Below are 14,979 nucleotides of genomic sequence, written 5' to 3' on the forward strand. Positions count from 1 at the left end.
AGGCCAGTGAGCTGGTTAAATAAGGAATCTGCAGCCATGCTCGTTGTTTATTTTTGCACGGGCAGAGTTTATATAATAAGCGGTTAAGTGGCTGGTTGTAAATAGGTTGGGTTTAAGCAAATTGAACTGCTCTGTGTTTTGCATGCCTGTCGGGATGGCCTATCAGGAATCTCCGTGTTTTATTTTTTTAACACGCTCTTTTTAAAGATGACACTGAATTTTTGTGTGTGTGTTTGATTATTGTTGAAAGCTGAGACGCTCCGAGTTGCCCTCTGCTAGACTACACAGGCACATGAGCGTACACAAACACACCCCTTTAAAAGCGCGCGCGTAAACACACACACACACACACACACATACGCACACGGGGTCCCTCTCTAAGCTCAAAAGCAGGAAAAATTGCGCCACTCTTGGAGCGTCTTTCAAGGGGGAAAAAGTTGAGGAAGACAGAAGAGGACAAACCAAGAGGAGACTCGAATGAAAGCGCCTCCTTCGCAGTTTCTCCTCACTGTAAATAGATGGTTATTTATGCGCATAAATGAAACAATCCTAAAGGTAGTAGTGCGTCTCTTTTTGGATACATAGTGGGAGAGCACATGCTACGCTCTGGTTTTCCCCGGACAGAAACGTAAACTTCAGTGCTACTGGATCTTGAAATTGCTCGGTTTGTCGCTGTAGACAGAACTACTGGTGTCTCAGTGCGTTTGGACGGTGGAATTTATCTCATCTCTGTAGAATAAAACGCCGACGGCCGGGAAAAGCAACCTCCCCACCGGTGTCTACAACTGGTAAGTACAGTAGAAGAGTGGAGGCGCTTAAAAAAGTGAGATGTGAGTTAATGCGAGTGAAGGAATTTGTTCCACCTCGCGCTTTGTACGCTCTGTGCCTTTCCGATGTAAATTTAAAAGCCATGGTTGCAATATAAAGGAGCATGAAGTGATGTGAGGGCAGAGTTTGCCTTACAGGTCAGTGGATGATAATGATGTATCGTTAGAAGTGATGGAGTGTGGGGAAATAAAAAAAGAAGAGCGAGATAAATCAATGTTCAGCCGGCGAGGGTTGTAATAAAATATATCACATAAGCCATTAAAGCTGATTTCAGAATTATACGTTTTATTTTGATTTTTAGCTTCAGACCAGAGCTGAAAATGCATTTTCAAAGATAATGGATAAACTGTGAGTAAAAAAGCTGACAAACAGTGTGGAAACTAAGAAATAATCAAGCTGCAAATAACAATTTTAACAGAAAGTGTCCAAAAAGAGTTTAGATGTCATTCACCCTCCTCCGAGTCTGTTTTCGAAACTGAGAGAAAGAAGTAACGGGGGTAAAAGAGGCGACGTTCACGGTCTCACGCCTTTAATTAATACAGGACCATATGGTGGAGGTTAGTCGATTCATCTCCCGGTAAAGGCTGCAGTCTCATGCTCTAGCCTACTGTGTTAATTTCAGAAGTAAAGCCAGTGAGAGGCAATGCCAGTTTGCTGTCTGCACTGGGCCTGATGCCATGTGAGTCACTGATTCATATCAACTGTTGATGGTGAAAGAAGAGAGAGTCCATGAAGTGAGAATGAATGGATGAACGAGATTAATATAAGTAATCATAATACTCATACTATTTTAAAACCGCTCCTATGGGGTAACTGCTGCAAAATCTAAATAAATACGTGTTGTCAGGTTCAATTGCCGTTAGAAATATTTTGCATTATTATTATTATTATTATTATTATTATTATTATTATTATTATTATTATTATTATAGTTGCCCACATATATCTTTTCAAATTTGACTTAATGAATGAGGCAATTTAAAGATCATCCTAAGGTGATGTTCGTCTTAAATTGGCAACTTCCGATTTAAAACAAAAATGCTTTTCCTCTCTAACTTTAAAGGAAAAGGCACTCTTCGAAATTTGAAGCGTCCTGAACAAAATACAGACAACAAAAGAAAAAAAAATGCTCAAGTCGTTAATTCAAAGCTGAAATTGCAGTTAAATTTTCACACAATAAAACAAAATTAATAACAATAAATTAAAAAAAATGTGTGTAACTTCAGAGACTGTGGAGCAGCACGACAGACTGAAATATTGGACGAACCTCTCATTAAATTTCACTGATTAGGTAACACCGAGCCGCACGCAATAACCTTACACCTTACAGCGTGACCCCCACTATTTCATTTTGCAGCGGGGATATAGAGGAGGGATGCGAAGAACGGTTGTGCAGGTACACAGCATGTAAAACTTAACCTCCAATATCTGCATCTTTTGAATTAAAGGGTGAAAAAAAGAGAAAGAAAAAAAACTCGCAGATGATGTAGAGCAGGTGAAGAGAAGAACTGAGGAAAATGGTTAACAGCATGACTGGATGCAAATTTCCCCCGACTTGAATTATCATAAGCAAACATTGTGAGCCTGGACTAATAAAATCCCATCTGTGTAACTTCATATCGAGGTAGTATGAGGGCTGCGATAATGAATTTTGTAATATCCCACCGACAGACATCTCAATCAGACTCTAATCCCATGATTTTACTACGGAATCACTCCACTCCCAACTGCACCAGGCAGCACCAAAACACAGAATCCGGCTCGAGCAAAACACATGAAGGGTTTTCCACACCGTGCAAAAATAAGAAAAAAACACATAACGTAAAATCACGATGAGTTTTGAACTGTAATTTATCAGAATTAAGTAAAAAGATACCTTCAAAACTAAGAGATTATTCACTTGATTATTGCGATATATTCCTTGTTTCGTGCACACCGGAAGTTAAACTCAAAATTCTTTCAAAAATGGCACATTCAAGCTAAAAAAAACCTTATAAAATAAAAATTAAAAAATCTCATCAAGATCCACATTTTGCAATAGTGTCATCATCATGCACCGCCGCTGAAATCCCACCATGCTCTTATATATTTTTGCTTTTATGTTTGTCCCATTATCATCATTTGCCATTCACTCAAAAATAAGAGTTTTCAAAAGGAATTCTTTTTCTTTTTCTTTCTTGTTACAATCAAAGGATTGCCCCTTGACCACATCAAAGTCCTCACGCAGGCTCCCGAATTATTGACTGCACAGTTAGAGTTTGATGATAATAAACGACTCAGAGGACTTTTTCGCAGTCTCAAATTGTGGCCAATTGTGGCTTTTTTGTTTCTTTTTACAGAAGCTGTTTCTTTGAATTATCAGAATGGACTCCCATTGCCGTAAACTGGTCACCACCTGCGCACAAATAGGTGAGTAACAATTTCAAATGTTCTCATTCTAATAGAAATAAAAAGCTTTTGCAAAAATGTGTATTCGTTTACACAGGTTGATACAATTTTTCACTTCACCTAAATTAAAAGAAAAGCATTTAGTAACATAACGAAAAAGAGTGTGTTACTTTCCAAATCTTAAGAAAATGCTTTACAAACCTAGTAACAATATGAAAAAGGTGAATATTTTTTATATTTGTCAACGTTTAGATATCTTAAATGTCCCCAAAATCTTAAAACGTAAAACACAATAATATACAATTATTAATGCACTTTTTTGGAAGTACCACAGATTATATTGATACTTGCATGTCAATATTAACAAACAGATATTTACATGTTAGGCAACAGGTTTACCAGCGAGCCCAACTTCTTCGTTTGTGCCGTTTCTGATCAGAAGACCAGATTAATTTTTCAGAGAAATATCATTGATTTCCTACATTTTATCTTCACGGCTTCGCCCATATCTGTTTATTCGTGTTTTAAAAGTTGCTTTGTGCGCATATGAGGTATTTTGATGTTTTCTTTTATTTCATTATATTGGTGTAGCCTTTTTTATATGCCTGTATTTCGGCCCTTTTACTCCTCAATATGGAGAAGTTGTGAGACAGCCGAGTTGGTTCGCTATGTTAGAGGGACACCTGGTGGTCGAATGCGGATCAGCACGGCACCAGAGCAGAAAAAGGAGAGCACAGACAACTCTGATCATCCGGGATTTGAAAAGGATGGCCGCTTCGCATAGCAAAGTTAATTAGTTAATTTAAAAATATGCTAATGTATGACAAATTACACCGTATTGTTAGTTTTACTTTTAATGACATTTAACACAGGAAGGCACAGATGTTTTTAATCGTCAGTTCTCCTGTAATATGCTGAGAGCCTTTCATATAAATGGTAGTCTCCAAAATCCCTTAAAACCGATATCAGACTAAATTAAAGCTGCAATCCTGAACGACAAAAGGATGGGATTATTAATTATTCTCTCATGTGACACGGAAATTACATCAGGTCTTGTTAGTGTCTTTGACGAATAACCAATAAGTCGTATTGTGTTTCATTTAGTCGACATTGCTGGGTATGTGTGACGGTCGCGTATTGTAGCTTCTTAGCTGCTCGTCGTGAACCACCACTGATTAAGAGTAATAAGATAAGTAAAATCAAAATGGGTGATCGAGAGAGATGCCGGCAAATATAGACACACCAGCGTCGACTGTTTTGCTATAATATATGCAGTGCTTGTTGGATTGACTCCGGGGAAAACTACATGTATAATGAAAGCCAATTCGTGAGGAGGAATATCCTAATGGAGGAATCTGATGTCTGCTTAATCCTATGTAAAAAGCCTTGTCGTCTCCCCTTATATTGACTGAATTGCTAATTAATGGCCCTCTATGGTGGAGGCCTATTGCACGCAGTAATCCGCAGAAGAGAGATAAAGCATTCAGAAGGTAGAAATGAAGAGGAAACCGATAATCCACTTCAAGTTTAGTATTACAATGCGCCTGGAAGAAAAAAGGAGCAACAGACCGTCCGTTATTTAACGGAAAATAAGGCACTAAATAATATTTTATTTGCTATTTTTTAACAATATAAAGGTATCATCATTATAAAGGTAATACCTATTATTATAATTATTAATATTAATATTAGTATTGTTGTTGTTGATCTACATGAAATTTGGCTTACTGGTTTTTACCCTTTGTAAAGTTTTGTTATTGCAATGATAAATACAACCATCATTACAATTTAATGTTAATGGATTGTAATTGAATTATGATCAAGGTTTTATTGCTCTACATTAGAGGCTGTTCGTGTGAGTGTGTGTCTGAGTGTATGCGAGTGTGTGTTGCATGCAGTCTACGGTCTGCTGGTATTTATATATGAGGGGCTTTCACGGGATTAGCCCAATAACTTCTTAACAGCGCCAAGTCCCAAATGTGCTGGCTGAATGGGCTTTAGTCTGGCCACGTGGAGGGTGGAAGTGTGATTTTGATGATGATGATCTTGATGATGATTATGATGAAATGTGACTAGAGTGTCTCTATATTTAGATGTATGTTTTCACTTGCACTCCTGATCGCACTAACTGGCGCGGATGTTGCCTATCTCTTTATGGTCGCTCCATCACTTCAGCCACCTGTTTGTTACCCAGCTGACGTTTCTCCACCCGCCTATGAAAATCAAAGTCGCATTTGTTTGATTAGACATGTTTGCTTTGCCTTAATGCGGCACAATCTTTTAGGAATTAGATCTTAAAAAAATGTCTCGCATATCAGCTCAAACTCTTTAAAAGTGCTCCATTAGAAATAATTAGTCAAATTAAGAGTCTTATTAGGTTTTCTGCCAAAAAGAACACTTCAGGGGGGTTCGCTGACAACGGCTATGGACTCCAAACACAAAGTGAGGAGAGATCCAGTTAAGCACCCAGATAAAGTAATCTGTCGTCAACAAACTGAGACTGCGTGGTACAAAGCTCCAGTCAGTTGATTTAATGAATATGTGAACCTCAAGTCTGGGAAGGTCAAGAGAGTCGCCTCATTTGAAAACTAGTATGACTGAAAATGCTTTTCCAGGATGGATGTGGGATGGATACGGGATTCAGGGAATAGCAAACCAGTTAAAGTCAGCTTGGTCACGTTTTTGGACCGTGATGTAAATGCGCAATAAAACTGAAGGCGCAAAATGCAGACATTCAGTATGTTGCCGGTTACCTTTATGTAATTTGAGCACTAGCACTGAGTTAAAACATGCTACTTAAAATTAAGCATTTTCGTGTCCATATGAAAGCACACTGTGCGCATGTGCTCTTTTTTAAGGTAATGCGCGCGCCTGGCAATTAGCATCAGTTGACAAGTGCTCACAGACAATTTGGGGTCAAGCTGGCACAGTCCTTAGTTACATTTGTTGTTTGTTCTTTCACGGGTTCTTTGTGGTCCAGGAGGTGCTTGTATTTGATATTCACTGCGCTTTTTTTCTTTTTTCTTTTTGTGGTTTCAAAACAATCCGCGCAGTGGCTGGCTTTATTCACACGGAGTCCCAGAGTAAACTGCACTGACAGAGCCTACCAGCCTGAAGCTCAACTTGGGTATCAATAGAACTACATCGTTTTACTGGGCCACTGGACCCATCTCATAAAATGAGACCAAACTGTGTTATTTTCATTTTTATTTGGTCTCGGGCTGCTGCGCAACGGCGTTTTGGAGCGCCGCGGGTACACCGTGCGTCCCATCTCTCTTTACATGCTTTTATTTGGAAGAGAGAAATAAGCGCCAGCGCCGGCATAAACACACTGGCAGACATATCTTGTTTCTGCAAGCTCTGGTTGGTTGGGCACACCGTCATATTCACATGGATGTGCCTGTCAGAGAAAATATGGGCGGGCGCAACATGGTGACGTGGAGGTCTGGAGAGAGGCGCAGTTGGATAGACAGTGCTCAGGCAACAGCTGAAATGAACAGTGAGTGGTGTGGTGTGTGTATGCCTCTGGATCTAATATCACCTACCTGTCCTTGTCACTCTGATAGTCAGGCGAGGTAGCCGCTGTTTTTCACCGATGCTATGGCAAAACTCAATGGCCTATTTTAAAGCGTTTTCCAATTTAAACACAAAGAAGGCTTTATCTCAACCGCAAGAGGATCCGCGAGGTTGTGCGTTTTTTGGAGAGCTGAGCACATTCCGCAGTCGGACTTTCCGCCTACCCTTCCAGTACTAAAGGTTGTGCGATCTTTTACCGATGAACTCTATGAGGGATCCATTAAACATAGACCATCATCACCTAACAGGGAATAAACTTGCCTCCACACACCACACGGCTCTGGCGATGGCCTCTAGTTTGCAGCCACTGCAGCGGTCTGTGGACTCTAAACACCGGTTAGAAGTGCACACTGTGTCGGACACATCAAGTCCGGAGTCTGTCGGTAAGAACCGCCCGGAGTGCAGATGTTCTCTGCAAGACGCCGCAGATGTCATCTTGATTTCAAACAATAGATGGCTCTCATCAGTCAAAGTAAAGGGAGCTTTACATGCATGCAAATAGGCGATTACAGCTGTCATTTACTAAAAGATCATCTGTCTGTGTGCGGCGCTGAGTGAAAAAGTTTCAGTTATGTAAATGAAAACAGCTTGTGTTGCCAATTAAAATTGGCCCGACTTTTTCTGATATTCTCAGTAATTGCGTTAAATAAAAAAGGTTAACTAAACCCCTAGAAGTCAACGGAAATTCAGAACCCAAAACATGAAGTAAACAAAAGATTTATTTTTATAAATCCTTTAAGTGATGCTGTTCCCACGGGAGCCTCGGATCGGTTTTTTTTATCCTCGCATTGTGCAGGCCATAATCTGGGTGATGATTTAAGTACTTCATTCCCTCTTCACAGAAAAGGAGAAGATACAAAATAAAAATGAAGACTCTTCAGATGACCCTTCCAAAAAGAAGCGACAGCGGCGGCAGAGGACTCACTTCACCAGCCAGCAGCTGCAGGAGTTGGAGGCCACTTTCCAGCGGAATCGCTATCCGGACATGAGCACAAGGGAGGAGATAGCCGTGTGGACCAACCTTACGGAGGCCCGAGTCAGGGTGAGTATTCCCTTGGGTGTAAACAAAAGCAACTAGTGTGTATAAATTCAAGTAATTTGCGCCAATTTTCCGGTTGTCCCATAAATATCCGATACTTTAACATAATTACGCACGCACTGAAAATTTTACGCACGATTGGAATTTGATTTAAATAATGTACAACATAATTTTAAAATGAAAAACAAATAACCGGAGTCTTGTTTAAATATACTTCTGGTCAAAACTCAATTTAATTAGAGCGTTAGGCTATATGTTTATATTAAGCCAAATGGAATTTGAACCCCTTGTACACAATGAAAAAATTATCCGTTTTAGCACAAGTCACAGTTCTCGGCATATTTTAATCTGGCGCATAATTTTATTTAAAAGAGCCCAAAAATGACTCATCCCCGTTTCCAAATGAAGTGTAATTAAACACTTACAATGTTGTTAGCAGTTGAGGGGCTCGACATTAGTCGGTGACAGATACCAGTCGTGTTCTGCTGTTCGTGTGAAAGAGGTGCAAAGCTTGTATTTTGCGATTGTCGCCCTGTGCTTGTGTGATTAAGGTCAGCGTGTTTATGGAAGCATGCAGAGGAATACACATCCTCTGCGCATTAAGATAATGCAGAGAGACCGCAGTGTGTATTCTGCTCAGATAAACACGGAGTTTTTACAGTTTTAATGAAGTGTTAAAAAAGTAGGAGACGGGAGTCATTTTATTTGAACAATTACAAATTAAATTAATTTTATTAACTTGTAAAGCTCACATATTATCACGGAGCCATATAAATATATCATACTGATAACGATACTGTTGCCTAACAATATACTATGTCTAAACCTCTGCATTTCATTTGCTCTAGGTGTGGTTCAAGAATCGGCGAGCCAAGTGGAGGAAGAGGGAAAGAAACCAGCAAGCAGAGCTTTGCAAAAACGGCTTCGGGCCGCAGTTCAATGGACTCATGCAGCCCTACGATGACATGTACCCTAGCTACACATACAACAACTGGGCTGCCAAGGGCCTCACATCTGCCTCTTTATCCACAAAAAGCTTCCCCTTCTTCAACTCCATGAATGTCAACCCCTTATCCTCGCAAACCATGTTCTCACCGCCCAACTCCATATCCTCTATGACTTCCAGCATGGTGCCATCGGCGGTCACCGGCGTACCGGGCTCCAGTCTCAACAGCCTCAATAACTTGAATAACCTCAGTAACCCGTCTCTCAACTCGGGGGTGCCCACGCCGGCGTGTCCCTACGCCCCTCCGACCCCTCCTTATGTGTACAGGGACACTTGTAACTCCAGCCTGGCCAGCCTGAGACTGAAAGCCAAGCAGCACTCGAGTTTTGGATACGCCAGTGTGCAGAATCCGGCCACTAATCTGAGTGCTTGCCAATATGCCGTGGACAGGCCAGTCTAATACCTACCTGCACTGCAAAAAATAATCATCTTAGCAAGATATAAGAGGCTAGTAGGGACGCTTACAGTTACATTTTTCTCTAAAGACAGTGGGCATCTCTGGTGGTGCGATTGTTATAGACTTTTTTGCGTGTATCAAGATTTTGCTTTTTAATTTTTTGGCGATCTTTGCCAGTTGGAATGTTACTTGCAGTATTCCGACCCTTTTCCTTAATACACTGCCACTTGCTCCGGTAAAAATCTAAAATCTTATAGGAAACATGTGGGATTATCCCATCGCATCACATTCATTTTCTTTCTTTTGAAGGGGCAAATGTGATTTGAGGGTGATTACAATCCCAGATAGCTTGCGATGGTGGTCATTTTTTGCAGTGTGAGGGTAATCACAAACAGCCGGCCACAGGAACAAGAGACTACTACAAGTACTTTTTCATTTTTCAAAAAGGGCACTAGAAGACTGAACCACTGAAACAAGCTCAACTACAGGTCGGAGTCAAACTGAAATGGGACTTCTTAGGTTTGTTCCCCTTTTGATGAGTTCAGGCCTGCTTCACACTGCGCCTCAGCGGAAAAGAAAAAAAGAAATAAACGGAGAAAAAAAAGAAAAGAAAAAAAGGCCTGTTTTATTTTTCATAACTCCTCATAAGGGTTTTCTGGTGGATTTTTGGACGGTACCTATTGACTGAAAAGGTTGTATATATATTTGAATTATCATCTCCTGTTTGTCGAGGCGAATGCGCTATAACCCCACGTCCTCTCCAGGTTCAATTTATCAACGCATGTGGAAAAAAATCTCTAAAAAGGAATCATGTTTTGCTTGCAAACAAAAGGGAATGTACATACTAAAACGCACCAGTTGTGTGTTTCTAACATATTATAAATTTATTATTAATGTCTGTGTGAATATCGATTTAGAATAGCAATTCTGGATTTAAAAAAAAAAGTTCAAATCAAAATGTTCCTGCGACAAATTATTTGGTTTTTTGCTCTGTGTATACTATTTGGTACGGAACTATGTTTTTTTTCCAGCATTCAAAAACGATTGTGTTTTATTTAATGGAAGTAAATATATTGTTCAAAAACATCATGCTGGGGGACTTTTATTGAATCTTTGTGCTAGTTGTCTGATAGTGGAGTGTAAAGCAATGACAGTCTGTCTATAGCCTTTCGATTATGTGAGGTACTTGTGCGGCTAATCTATAGAGGAAAACAATGGGCCGCTCCAATACACATAACTCCGAGATGCTCCGTCAGATTAACTGCTGAATACATGTCTGCCTGCCCAGCCAAGAGCTTCGGCTGGTCACTGGTGCTTGAAATAACACGGGAATCCACAAAAAGGCATTGGACCACACAACAATGATAACAATGATAACATTAGAGGTTGTTTTTTGCTCCCCGTCTTTGATCTCAGAAGAGACGGTAGTTTTCTGAAGTGGCTTATTAGAAAACTTGAAGTACAGCCCGCGATCTGATTCACATCATCCTTTAATATGGATTTTATGATATGTTTGAATTTATCACCTAGTAACTTATCAATCAGCAATGTTTAACAAAATCATGTTTAGAGTTACATATTCTAAATCCAGCCTCACATCTTTTTTTCTGCCCCCATAACTAATCCTTTCTAATTGTGCATCCCACCTGATTTATACGTGTATATATTTGCCTTTCTAGTATTTGCTTTTGTAACATTGCGCTTTTTTGAGGTATGCTTTCCGTTGTGCAAACGCGACGAAGCAAAACAAACCGTGATTCGCAAGCTTAAGCAAACAAGAGCACACAGAGATACAGAGGTATGTGGGCCGGTGCTGCCTGGAGGAGGCGGGGGATGTGTGCAACTTCATGGCTGCAACCAGAGCGGAGACACCGGGGAGGAAACACCGCGACACTTCCACACACAACAAGCCAAATAAATTATCCGAGCCCGGGCAGCCTGTATTTATTCCTAGTGTCGCCCATAAAAATTGATAGCAGTATTTAAAAAATCATTATATAAATGGGCCGATATGACACTGTTTCACAATAAAATTTCAACAGTGTGTTAAAAGAACAAAAGAAATGTAGGTTGAAAAAGCGTAATGTCAAGTTGGATGATGACTCAAGTCATCTTTTATGAGAGGGTGTTAACTATTATGAGGAAAAATCAATCACGGTCCAAATTTGGGGTGTTTTTGCAAAAGCGCCAAATAACAAACACGAGATAAGTGTTCTTCTATTTTTACATTTTGAGTTGAAGTGGCCGTCCAGCGGCTTGAACTCCACACCCTCCGCAATTAAATTTTCCTCTCAAAAGCTGCAAGTGTCACCTTTTGATGGAGTTGGTAACGCGGAGCAATAATCAGCTGACAGGGGATAAGCCTAGGCGAATACACAAGTCTGCAGCCTCAATACACAACCACACAATCAACATGTGAACAGAGGGTGACCTGAAGAGAAGAGGCTTGAGTGGGAAATTGTTCATTTGGCTGACACGGCGCTCAGGAGTGCTTCCCTCTTCTCTTCTGTGAGCCTCTGCAAGGTAAGAGCTTATTAAAGTTTAATGAATGCAACATATGTGACTTTAAGCTGCTGTGTCTGCGCTTTTTCTGACGTGTTATTTTATACATTTTCTGCAAAATTACATTAAAAAGCCCTTTGTTTGCATCGTGACTGAATCTGCTCATATTTAAGTGAAATAAAGATTCTAAATTCAGGGAGTGCATCATTTATGCATCAAAATAAGGCTGTGTAAAGCGGAAAACAATGTTCTGGACATAACTACGCTTAATGACACCAGGGAAACACAGAAACATACATATATGACCTTTATTAACGTGTAGTTCATATTTAATCTAGTAAGCAATTCCTTTTCTCTGTAAAAATAAATAAATAAAAATAAAAAATAGCAAGTTCTTGCTTCTCTTGCCTCGTTTTTAGGACTCCTAAAACACACCGGTACATCTTGATGCGAGATTTGTTCCGCCATCTGATTAAAAAAAATCCAACGTGATGAGACACTGCTAGTCGACAGCTTTCACCTCGTCTCCGCTGGGAATTCAAATAAAAAGCGAAGAAGTGCAAATATCCAAACATGTATCGTTACAGCGCCAATCTAAATAATTAACAGGCTCTCAATATTCATGCAGCGACGGGTTTGCAGGAGACATGACACGGTTTGGTAACAGCCTAATGCTGCATGCTATGTCGAAATGTGCAGCATGTTTTTTTTTTAATTACACCCTAACGAGGCTTGCTTTTCAACTTTTATAATATTTTTGGAACTACGGGGCGTTTATCGCATAATATTTCAACTGAAAATGTGTCTGGATTAATGTTCATATCAAGACACTAATTTCTGCTATTTGCAGTAAAAATAATCTGAGATTCCATCCATATTTTTTTAAATGTATATAATTATTAAAACGGAACATTTAGCTCGTTCTGCTCTCCTTACCAATGAACCTTTTTTTTTAGTTGCACATTTTAATATATGTTAAGATGAAGCAGGAAATATGTCAGATGGGGGATATGGGTTAAGATAAACATAGAAAATGCTGTCCAATATTTCATTTTTAGGGTTGCAATGGTGCAAGACTTCCAAAGTAAATCACGGCAGTGGTTTAAATGGACAGCAATATTCTTGTTGCTAAAGCCAAATTTGCCCATAAGTTAGGCAGTGCAGAGTTTTCCTCAGGGAGAAAACTGGCCTTTCGCAATCTGCACATGTTTATGTCTCAGGAAAAAAATGCAAAATTACACATGCACACCTTTTTTTGTATCCATGCATAGATTCAAACTTGTCCTCACACGTGCACATGTGATGTTGCTGCAACACATCGACATATACAAAAGTCATTCTGTATTCTTCTGGAGCAGGAGGCTACAAGAAAACTGCTCCAGAAGACTTGTAGCATAAAGGCCACGCAGATAATAGATGGTGCCAACACACAACTAGCTTCAGCACTTTGCAGGAGAGAGGGGCTGCTGTGTATCTGGGGGGAGGAGGGTTTTGGCTCTCGACCAATGACGGCCAAGCGGCTTCAGCTAAAGGTCACATGGAGTGACCTCACACATTCTCACCCTCACCTAAGGCTTGAGAAGAAGTTCCCCATAACAAGAAGCATTGCTGCTCAGCTCGACTGCAAAAAAAAAAAAAAAAAACTCATGACAACTTCAAAGTGGAGTTGTGTTTCTTTTGTTTGTCTGTTTGGTTTTTTTAGCAAGCTTATCCAAAATCAATTGTAGATTTTTGCTTTACATTCACTGCAACATCCATGCATGTTTACATATTGCAAATTGAAAAAAAAAACACATGCATGCTGCCAAAGGCTTTATGTAACAGTGCATATATTTTATTTAAGCCAGAATTCTTAGGAGTAGGTGCACACAGAGCTGAATACTCACAGCGTAATCTGCATGTCTGTTTGGAATATATAAGCATCTTCTGTGTGAATCTACACGTATGTGTACAAGTGCGTAGATAAGTTGTGCATCAGCCTCTCACGGTGGGAGCTTGGTGCAGTTTGAGGGCAGGCGGCTGGCCAGAGCGTGTGAAAGCAGATAACCAGGGCAAATTTCCTGACGCACACACTTCCTGCTCTCTGAAGTTGTGTTAAAGAAGGATGAAAACAAAACACACATCTGAGATGTTTTCTGTCCAAATCAATTTCTACACATTAAACATGCTGGAAAAAGATCAGCAGCAATGGCTCCCATAAAACTCAGAGTAGTGTAGGAAAATGTGATCCATCATCAGAGACTTGTGAATTTATCTGACAGAGTGAGTGCCCGATTTTGGTTTTAAAAAAATCTTTAAGAATGAAGACATGGGTAGTTTGTCTGCAGGTTTTATCATATGAAGAGCTGAGTTTTATGAATAACGTGAAAGTCAGAAGAGTGACTGGCAAGAGTATCTGAAACTTTTAACTTTTTATCCATTTAGTAATGTTGCTGCTGGAGTTCTGTGATGTGTTTGTGCATGTCCACAGCAGACAAGAAGCATGCCTGCTTAAACGCTTCTGCATGCAAATGTAATCGTAATAAGGTTAACTACAGATACACTGTGAAGCTGCGTGAAACAACAGCAGGGCCGTAAATACTGGGCTCATGAAATACTTCTAGAATTCTATCATATTATTTGCAAAATTCTCCTTTCAATAAAAATAATAATAGTGACAAAAGAGAAACATCTATCAGATGTGCGAGAAAAAGAGACTAATTTATAAATACACATCCTCCAGGCACACCAGCTACCTGAAGTCTTCCTCATGCCTTTTCATGTTAACCTGACAAGTCTAAAGCTGCTAACATTTTAGCCTGATCTGAAGCGTCATGTTCAGACACCTTCAGTTTACACAGTCTGCCCCAGATGGCATATCTCAGCGCTGTTTTCTTTAGGCCTGTCATCTACTGTAACGTCTTAATTGACGTTTACCTCAGTTTGCTGCTGTCAGCCACCCAGAGTCTCTGTCTGAAGAGCAACCTGGCAGAACAGTTTCCCAGGCTCCAACTTCAGATAGAAAATTACACCTGAGAACATTTGTTTGTTTTAGTCTTTCTTTCATTTTGTACAGTACAATCCTCACATGCAGCGTGACTTAAGAAATAGTGTGGAAATTATGAGGAGAGGTTTTCTACTCTTATTCTCTCTTATCCAGTACTTTGTGTTTTATGTCCCAAATCTTTATTGTATAGAAATCAAAAGACTGGTTAATAACAGTTCATTCTGGTATTCAAATGCGTCTGATGAAAACTTTTCCAC

The 14,979-nt window shown here is 39.9% G+C and overlaps 1 protein-coding gene across 2 annotated transcripts; it reads left to right on the plus strand.

Moving 5' to 3' along the window:
* Positions 1-369: 369 nt before the first annotated feature.
* On the plus strand, positions 370-10,340 carry pitx2 (paired-like homeodomain 2). 2 transcript variants are annotated; one of them, XM_005726476.1, is made up of 4 exons: positions 370-788; positions 3,168-3,237; positions 7,635-7,834; positions 8,680-10,340. In XM_005726476.1, exons 2-4 carry the CDS (start codon positions 3,192-3,194, stop codon positions 9,235-9,237), a joined length of 804 nt encoding a protein of 267 aa, XP_005726533.1. In that variant the 5' UTR covers positions 370-788; positions 3,168-3,191; the 3' UTR covers positions 9,238-10,340. The 2 variants fall into 2 exon arrangements, with proteins under 2 accessions (XP_005726533.1, XP_005726532.1); XM_005726475.1 differs by lacking the exons at positions 370-788; positions 3,168-3,237 and adding an exon at positions 6,693-7,175.
* Positions 10,341-14,979: the final 4,639 nt, after the last annotated feature.

Source organism: Pundamilia nyererei, unplaced genomic scaffold, assembly GCF_000239375.1.
Source record: "Pundamilia nyererei isolate P.nyererei 1_Seehausen unplaced genomic scaffold, PunNye1.0 scaffold00020, whole genome shotgun sequence".
NCBI classification, from domain to species: Eukaryota; Metazoa; Chordata; class Actinopteri; order Cichliformes; family Cichlidae; genus Pundamilia; species Pundamilia nyererei.